This window comes from Periplaneta americana, chromosome 4 (assembly GCF_040183065.1).
Source record: "Periplaneta americana isolate PAMFEO1 chromosome 4, P.americana_PAMFEO1_priV1, whole genome shotgun sequence".
Taxonomy (NCBI): Eukaryota; Metazoa; Arthropoda; class Insecta; order Blattodea; family Blattidae; genus Periplaneta; species Periplaneta americana.
The window spans coordinates 29,537,131-29,547,449 of record NC_091120.1 but is presented as its reverse complement, the minus strand read 5'-3'; the positions used below and the strand labels follow the sequence as shown (position 1 = coordinate 29,547,449).

The window sequence follows — 10,319 nt, the reverse complement described above, 5'->3', positions numbered from 1 at the left end:
ATATTTTGGTCAAAGAGTACAAGCTATAGTAATATTATTCTAATTATTCTGTGCTCTTTGGTTTGTTCTTCTTTGGTTACTAGGCAACCATCATCATAAAATGACAGTCGATACGATAGAGGGGCGGCCATTTTTTCTCTATATACAACGCTTAAACAAGGGGTTTCGTGTATATAACTACTGCAAAGCAATTCCCATTGTATAGTTACAGGCTGTTTATACGTCCATCGCTTCTGCATGGTTTATTAGTAAAGTTTTCTGTCTCAACTCTGCATAAGTCTAGTATAAAAACTATACACGGTTTATTAGTAAGACTGTTAATGTGTTACTTGTAGCGTGTTTGGAATGATCTGCCTGTCTCTCCTATGTAGGACTTGTCGCAATTATTACATGTGAGTTTGTATACACCTGTGTGATCGTATTTATTTATTGTGATGAAGCACGGAAACAGCTGTAAGCCGCACAGACTTACATAATTAACACGAGTAAGTCCGCTAGTTAATCAATTACTAATATTCAAGTGTTAAAAGTAGTGTACGCAAGATTCAAAATGAAAACTAGTACTTAGTGAGAAAGAAAGCTAACGCTTTTACTGGACATTCATATTGCTCCTCTTTGGATTTACTTAGTAAAAATTAAAGTTTTCGATCAATCATGTATAGATTATTCGTACCAGGACTTATAAATAAAGAGAACTCATTTTTATCTCATTTTTTTTTTTTTAATTTCCCTATACTCTGTTTAACTAAACAGCAGAAAAACAGACGAACTACTAACGACAAAGGCTCAAGAATTTGCATGTAAACGTTAAGCACCATATTTAACAAATCCTGAAAAAAAAGTCTTGGCTCAGTTGCAGAAAAACCGATCAGATATGATCTATGATCAAAAAGGATTTAATTGGCCATCAGTTCCATTTTCGTTGCAGAAAGAACAATAATTTATTTTATCGGAAATCAATCTTCCATCAGATTTGATCAACAGATTTTCGCTGATATGTGGTTGATCATTGATCAAGTGTATATTGTTTATAGTAAAGTTACAAGTAATTTATATCGGAAATAATAAATTAAAATCATCAGTACCAGTTGCAGAAGACACAGCCTTGCAGTATAATATATTGACTACACCCCACCTCTGGCTACTAGCAACTGGCATCTATAATGAACACCGATCAAAATACCCCTCATTTCTCGTGAAAAACAACAACTGAATAGACTACAGTGGACTATAGTGGACTTTATGTTGTCAGCAAACAGCTGGATACATTAAGAAGATTGATATCGGAAATAATTAAAGTACCGTAGTGATTATATTGTTAAAAAATTACCTAATAGATCCTCCTGATTAAGAAATATTCGATAAATATTCGTAAGCGATGTCTGAGATAATATGGTGAATGACGTCGTGATTTCCGACACAGACAGAAAAATTGTAGCTTTTTTTCTGTTTCACCGAAATACAATCCGTCTTCTTATTTTCTATTACATTTATGAAGCCCTCCACAATATTTAATAAGATGGCTCTATTATTATTATCAGAAAATTTACCCCCCCTCCCACGTTTTTAGTTCAGTAAATTTTGTTTTACTTTATTCTATAGTACTCGTATATAGATCAATACTTTTGTTCCATTTCTACAAAAACAACAAAACGACAAAGCATTCATTTGTTTTTTTTTTATGCATTCGTTTCTCCTCTCTTATAGAGCATCAAATTGGCCATGGTTGTTAAATAGCGCTGATGCCAAATTCATTTCTTTCTTAAATCAGCAATTAGTAAATCGAGACAATTTTTTTTAAATTTCTTACTCATCCAGGGTTCTTACCTACTATATAGGTACAGGTATAAGGAGCGTTGCATAATCTCTGAGACACTCACATAACTATCGTACTTCAGTGTATATAAACATATTTTTGTATTTACGTTGTATGGCTGACCAAAGCCTATCGTTTGGAGTAGTTGGTATTTTATTTTATTGTGCTTCCTCAAATTAGAGGCTGCCACTAGACAAAGCATACAAAGCAATATACATGATGAAAGATAACAGAGTAAGAAAAAAGTAAACAAGTACACAAACAAACAAACAATGGCAATTTACAGAATAAAAAAAGTTACAAGTAAAGAAGCAATGAAAACTAATAAGAGAAAGAAAAAAGATAATGTTGCGTTAGTTTTTTCAATACACTGAATTTAGAGTCCATATAGGTGGTTTCGTAAAAGTTTGACTGACTAATTAATTATGAGGAGAGCCAGTTCATTTAGAAACGATTTGTGCAGTCCTTGGGTCTTACAGAATTGAGAAGAGAAGTTAGGTATTGTTCCTCTTGCTCCAAACATCAATCCCGTAACACTGATACAGTGTTTTACAAAATTTTATAGTAACATAAAATAATGCTTTTTAATAGGACATTCCATTTTTCATACCGTCATTTGTTGCACCCGTCATTCTGATTTAAATGATATAATAATTTAAGTATTACAGCTTTGAATTCTGGTAATTAACGAAACAAAAACAATTTAAAGATCATTTTAAGCCCGGTTCAGACGGTGCGTGTTTCTGTGATGGATTCCAAGGTGGCTGCGCGGATGGGTCGCCTGCATGGTCACTCACCGTTAATAATGCGCTCTGGTGGCTCCGTGGATGGCTAGCTTGCTGGATTTCGAGGGTAGGTTCCTTGCTATTTTTCCTGCGTGCTTCTGTGCTGGTTCAGTGTTACCAAAATAGTTGTTCTCCAACTAAATCTTTTTTATTTATGTATTTCTTAGTTTCTAAGGATAGAATAATCAAATATAGAACTTTAGTTGTTTTAAACTTCTTTTTTAATTGCTTTGTTGCAACATCTACTATTGTTAATGTAGAATTTTAGTTGTTTTCCACTTATGGTTAGTTTCTTATTTATCATTAGTGTTGTCTAGATTGTTCTGGGACCATGGGAGCGAGAAAACAACAGTGTGGATCAACCTCGGGAAGGTTGCAGAAGCTACTATTTTAAGGCGAGAGGATGGAATTTTTGATGAAAAATTGCTAAATTTTCAAAAAAAAAAAAAGAATTCTTTAAAATACTCTGTGATATGTGTGGATCGCCATTTTTAAACTTCCTGCATTATGGATTTTTAAATCACTCGCCCACTTTTATTGTTGTTTCCGGTAAATTAAATTTTCAAAAAATTGTTTTTTTTTTCTTTAAAATACCCTATGATATGTGTGGAATACATTGCATAACATTTTGTGGGTATTTGTGCCCTTATCGGATGTTGAGACGTCATATTTAAACTTCCTGCGCTATGGATTTTTAAATCACACGCCCGCGTTTATTGGTTTCCAGTAACTTCATTTTTTTTTTGCTACATTGCCAGACAAAATGAATATAATTTCGGAACTATTAAATATACATGCATGATATTTAGAACACACATTCTTTAGACTATTAGGAAACTTTTCTCTGTAACAGAATTTTGTTAATTGATTTCATTTTAAAAATACGTGCGTTTGTTTGCAAGAAAGGAAATCATAAAATTGTTATTAAATTTTAATTGTTTATTTTACCAACGTAGGGACTAATATCAAAATTCTGTTACAGACAGTTTGTAGAACATACTTTTGCAAATACATTGCAAAAACTGTTTGAATATATCTTTGAAAACGGTTTAGATATATCGGTTTTAGTACAATCCTGCATTGGGTATATATTTTTTTTTTCTTCAAATTTGGGCCCCCAAATAATTTTTTTTTTTCAAAATATTTTTAATTGGTTGAGTTACCACAGCTATGAGCTCTCTACATACAAAAAATTAATAATTTACACCAAATAGGAAAAAAAGTTTTGAAAAATACCGTCCTCTCCCCTTAAGAGAGCAAGTCGAAAATTTTGATTATGAATTCCCACGGTTGGACCAAAGACCAAGCTAGAACTTTGAGGCTTACAGAGAAGAAACATGTTTATATGCTATACAAACAGCATTGTTAAGACATCTTGGCCCGTATTTCTACGTAGTAACCATTTTCGGCTCCACATTCTACTCTTTTTAATTTGATCCGTCTCCTCAGCGTTCAAAGCTAGCAAAACAGCAAAGGCTGCTAAACGTCTTCTTCGTACAGCTTCACATGCAGCTTCCATATTTGATGTTTACAAATCGTACCGCGCCAGCATCTCCAACTTCCAAACTGGGATCCAGCCAAAGAGTTTGTAATACTTCAAACTCTTTGGATCCAGCATGCAAGGCAGCTCGTTCCGTGTGAACGAAAACCATCACCGCAGCCACCACGGAACCCAGCACCGTAGCCACCACGGCACCCAGCCTGCTAGCCACCTTGGAATCCATCACAGAAACACGCACCGTCTGAACCAGGCTTTATTGTTTTGATTTCAAATAAATACTTGTTTGAAGGATTTTTAAACACCAATGAAGATTGGCAGCACTGGCGAAGGAGCTTCTCTTTGTGGTAGTTACGTAGCTCATTACTAGATGGCAGAAGATCGATGTATACTGTCATGCCCTCTAGATGTCGCTGTCGAACCAGCGGAGCTTGGTATACTGTATATTACATTGGCTCTGGTTACACTAGAAAGAATATATGCATCTATTTATTTATAGTTAGAAATAAATTTACGTTTATTTTATTTATTGCTGTTATTATATATCACTGCCACCGTGTGTATATCCAATTGTAGTGGTAATAAATACATACATACATACATATTTTTTTACACGAATAGGAGTGTAAACAATAAGCCTCAGGCTGCAGTATAAGCCTTCGGGTCTCTCCTCCGTACAAGAAAAAAAAATTGACCATATTTCTGCTCCGTACAATGCCACACTCCACAGAAAACACTTTACTAGTCCCTTCCTTACTTCCTTTTTTTTACTAGGTTATTTTACGACGCTTTATCAACAGCTTAGGTTATTTAGCGTCTGAATGAGATAAAGGTGATAATGCCGGTGAAATGATTCCGAGGTCCAGCACCGAAAGTTACCCAGCATTTGCTCACATTGGGTTGAGGGAAAACCCCGGAAAAAACCTCAACCAGGTAACCTGCCCCAACCGGGAATCGAACCCGGGCCACCTGGTTTCGCGGCCAGACGCGCTAACAGTTACTCCACAGGGTGGACTCACTACTTCCTTTTCCAGAGGTTCTATTAAAAGCTCCCTTTGTCATTGCTATCCTCCTTAAAATTGATTTCCTGGCAGCAGCTCATGTTACTGCTTATAGAACACCCAAAATATTTGAAGCTGTCCACTTGCTCTACTGCCTCATTTAGTATTCGCAGGTTTACCTTCTTTATTTTTCTTCCGACAACCATGGTCTTCGTCTTGTTTATATTTATCTTCATCCTATACTGCTTACAGCTGTCATTTAGCTCCACTAACATATTCCTTAGTGTCGTCTCTTTTTCTGCTAAAAACGCCGTATCAGCAGCAAATCTTATGCATTTTGTTCTTCTTCCTCCTACTGTCACTCCTCCTGTGTTCTGTAAACAGTTCTTCACTCAAACCTCCGAGTAGATGTTGAACAGGGTAGGTGATAAAGGACATCCCTGTCGTATAGATTTAGTTTGCATTATCTCTGGTAGGTAACAGAGCTGCATCTGTTCTCCTAAGGCAGTCATGTCAATTGATGCCCATAGGAGCCAGCGCGCGCTTTAGAGCTCAGGAGAGCCTGAGCGCTTTACAGCGGAGACATACGAAAGAGGTAGTATATGCCGCTTGGTCGAGCTATATACAGCGATGGCCAGCACTGATTCAATGGATAAAGGGAAGAGAACTTATTAAAACTGTAGCCATGGTAATTTTTAGATTTGTGTGAGAAGTATAAGTCCATTATAAGAACGTAAGTTTTAATTTTAATGCTCATTTTTCACAAGTTTGACGTTTTTATTCAAAATAAATATTTTCTCATCTTGTTTTATAGAAAAGTGAAATTTTCAGATATAGGCCTATTTATTTAGTAGCCTTACAGAATGTTTTCTTAAATATAATATACCGTAAATACGTCCTATTACTGAAGGTATTGTATTGAAAATTTTGAAGACATTCGCATGGAAATTGTTTGTAAGGAAATGAATTAACAAAGCAACTACTGTTACATCATAAGCAAAAGATACGTGCCCATGTGTTGTAAAAATACTAGCTCTATAGCTTCAACACATTTCGAGAAAATAATTTAATATTCTGATGATAGGAAGTTGCTCACCAGTATCCCCTTAAAAGCATAATGCGATAAGAGTTTTGTTATGGAATATTAGTTACACTTAAAACATATACAGCACCTAGGTAACTTTGCTTTGTACTGTATTATTGTTTTGATTAGTTTATTGAATACTTTTATAAGGCTAAAGACAGGGGCGGACGCAGGATTTTTTTTTCGGGGAGGGATTTGAGGAGATAGTAAAAATGGAGTAACGAGAAATAAGTTTATATACTCACAATAATTTGTTTCCGAGTCACAAACATTTACAAGTTGGCCTGAGTAGCGTAGTCGGTATAGCCTTCTGTGCTCGAAGTTGCTGGTTCTACCCCAACCCAGTTCGAAGGCATTTAAGTGTGTTTAAATGCGACAGGCCTCAGATCAGTCAATTTACTGGCATGTAAAAGAAGTCCTGTGGGAAAAAAATTCCGGCATACCGGAGACGCTGATATAACCTCGGCAATTTCGAGCGTTGTTAAATAAACCATAATTTTTTTATTTTAACATTTACAATGACTGCAACATAAATACAATGACAGAATGACATTTACAGAAGAAGGCAACGAGGCTTCTTAGACATTTCATCCAGTACTTCATGAGCTTTTACTTCTACATTTGTATGTATATACATCAAGGCCAGTCCATTTAATCTGTCTGCTCCCATCGTGCTCCTCAAGTAAGTCTTCAAATACCGCAATGTTGAGAACGACCGTTCTGGTGTTGTTGTAGTTACAGGCAATGTGCAGAAAAGTTTCAGCGCCTTGCGAGTCCAGGAAAAATAATTTCATTGCACCTGTTCAAAGATGATATAAAATCAGTAGGTATTAAGTGAAGATTTTCCTGATCAACGAAATTTCTTCTCCACATCTTCAAAATTCATTGAAGAAAGACTCTGGTGATGCATCAACATCATTGGCCCACTGATTTTACTACAGCCTCAACAGCAGTTTCTAAATCTTTATCTGATGCTCACACTTTGTTTTTAGGCAGCAAAGTTTGTAGGATTTCCTTATGATTTAAAAACCTGTCCTTGAGCTGACTAGTGAAATAGTCTAAGAAGAGAAGGAAAATTAAAAGCCTAAAATACTCTTCATGACTCTCTGTCTTGAAGTAAGAACGCTGAGTTTGTCTTCCTGCAGTTCTTGGAATTTAACATTTTAGCAAAGAGAATTTAGGTGGAAAACTCTCTATTTCCTATGTACATTCACGAATTAAAATTAATATTATTTTTGTTTCTTGTTTCGTATTTTTCTCAAAATTTCGGGAGGGGATATATCCCCTTAATCCCCCCCTTGCATCCGCCCCTGGCTAAAGATAACATCAATATCAATTCCAACTTATCATGTCATACTCAATCACTTTTCTTTATGAATGATGTGTTTCATCCACTTAGTACAGTATAGTTGTACTACTATGGAATTCATGTGAATATTCCATCTTAACTCTTTATTATGTTATCAACCTTTAAAACACAAGTACAATATTAAGAAACTGGTGTTAGTACTGTTATTTTGCAGATAATATAGATAATATAAAACAGAAAAAGCCATATAAAAATAACGACATAACATTTCACGTTCCGTTTGAAGTTTGTACACCACTGTTTTCTTAATCCAACATGTTGTTATTCATATACACAACCCTTCCTCTTTCCATACTTAGCGCTTGATGCCCGCGCACGACATCAAGGTCATAAAAATACGGTTGCTTTGATATCACTGTCCTAAGGTATATCTGCCGTATATTGATCTGTTAATATTACGTCAAATCCAGTTCAATAAATGTGTTGTCCGGCAATAAGATTTTCTCTTAACTTCATCGGGGACGCCAGTTTTAGGGATTTATATAAAAGATGTTAAATATGTCCTCTACTGCAGCTTTTGAATCGACCTGCCGCCTGCATTTTTGGCCCATTTTATTGAATTATTTGTGTACCAGTTACACAATTGGCGCATACCTGGAAGACGGAGTAGAAACTTGAAAACAAAAGACACTGAATAAAAATGTACTTTCTGGGACAGTGTTAAAGAGCCGCGAATTCTGTGTGCAGAAATATCAAGAATATCGCATAAGAACATAAGTAACAATTCGAAATTTATTATTGGTGAGTAATAGCTAACTCCTTCAGCCAGGCAGCGCGACATGTGTTCCCAATCACGTGGCAATTCCCGAAGGTTTGACTTCACCCAAAAACGAATCACATCACGGCATCTTTCCCGCACGCTTTCCAAACTACCGTCACACAGATTATACTGATCCGGCATACCCAATGCGTAACCCAAACAACGCCAAAGATAAAGGAAGCTGGACATCTCTTCGTCTGTTACACCGTGAGCTCCAAACTTCTCAGGAAACAGAAGGAAACTCCCAAGGAATCCGAATTGCGCTACGGTGTAACCGACCTGAAGTCTTACAACTCTTATTTTAGTCTTCCTTGACGTAAATAAGAAACAACTCTTACCTTCCGGAATCGGACAGGACTCCTGGAAATCCTGCAGAATTGTTTCATAAAGAGAACTCCGAACACTTACACTTTTATCGGAACTGTACAATTCCTCAACTGTAAATCTCCTCTCCATTTCTTCTGATGAAATGTATCCTATTTTTCTGAATGTTGTTTCATGCATATTCCGAACAGCTTTAATATTTTTGTAACCTTCGGTCCCAGGTTGCCATATGTCATCTGTATACCAAGATCTGATTCGTAGGGCAGTGGAGAGATATCGCTTGAAAGATTTGAAAGGTGTGTGAGATTTTCCAGTTGAGGTGAGGACCGCAAGACCATCCTTGAAGGTAAGCATCATCAATAGAGTAATGATTTCTGAAAACGATATGGCGAAATAATACTTCATAGCGACGGCTTGACCTCTTCTGAATGTCTCCATGTCAAACCAATCTGGCTTCTTTTCCCAATTATTTTCAAATACAACGGACTGAGGAATTCCATGTTTAGCAGCTGGATCTGTTTCAGTTGTAGAAAACACTTCTGCGCCAACATTGTCAGAAAGAAATCCGCTTTTATTGGACTCGTCTGACGAAACTGAAGACATGACTGATTTCTGTGTTTACATTTGAAGTTATGAATCAGCTTAAAATCTTTGAAGTCTTTCACATCCAATGGTTTTAATTGTACTGGATGTTCATGAACTATGCTTCTTCCATTTCTGACACTTCGACCGTCATATTTCTTATAATTTTGTTTGTAACGAAATCCTTATTGTTGCCACTGATTAAAAAGGTTTCACCTCAAATTTAAAACTGAATACAACGCCACTGACAGGAAATGAAAATAATTCATTCTAATAAGTTCTCATATGTATTAGACCCTATATTACCTCAAATTTTTAGTTTATGTAGTAGCAAGTCACACGTGATCACTTAAAACTTCTTCTTCTGTCGAAGTTAAGTTTGAGATTTCAGAATCCTTCATTGTGTTGGAGATTTAGAAATATATTAGGCCTATTCTTTAAACATTATTGCGAGGATCTTAAGATGATTTTGTTGTATGTATATGACCCAGTAGTCTGCTTGGTGTAGAAGAACTGATTGCCTTGTGGGATGGTGAAGCGTTGCTGTAAAACATTAATTTTATTTATTAGAATTTTGGAAATGACAGTGAATATAAACTAAACTTTACCTATACATATATATACATAAATGAACGGCTCAAGGGGAGGCAGAAATGAAATTTTCGAACAAAACTGAAGAAAAAATGAAAATTTGTTTTTTTTTTCCATTTTTATTATCTTTATTTTCATATTCATATTGTGACAGCGACGTGAGATTCGAACTCACGACCAGCGTCCCGCAAGAAAGCAGATCGCGCGGGGACGGCGCGCGGCGGAGAGAACTAAGGGGAAAGGGCCTACGCGGCGAGAGAGTGGAGAGAGAGTGCGCTCGCATCTGGTGCTGGTAGAGAGGAGAGGGCTCTGGATTTTTCTGGAGTGCCATCTCTAGAGACGCGTGGAACTTTCGAGGCTACGTCGCTGTGGTTATAAATTACGGACGCGAAGGAACTACAGCAGTTTTCAGTTGATTAGTCAGCCAGCCAGTGAGAAAGCCAGAGCAAGCAAGCCAGTCTTGTGTACCGGAGTTCGACTCGAGTGTGCGTCCGCAACTGTATCAGCAT

General features: G+C 36.5%; 1 protein-coding gene across 1 annotated transcript; it reads right to left on the bottom strand.

The window, feature by feature from the left end:
* Nucleotides 1–7,904: 7,904 nt before the first annotated feature.
* On the bottom strand, nucleotides 7,905–9,532 carry LOC138697648 (uncharacterized). Its single transcript, XM_069823078.1, has one exon. It carries the CDS (start codon nucleotides 9,238–9,240, stop codon nucleotides 8,059–8,061), a length of 1,182 nt encoding a protein of 393 aa, XP_069679179.1. The 5' UTR covers nucleotides 9,241–9,532; the 3' UTR covers nucleotides 7,905–8,058.
* Between the last annotated feature and the right edge of the window lie 787 nt (nucleotides 9,533–10,319).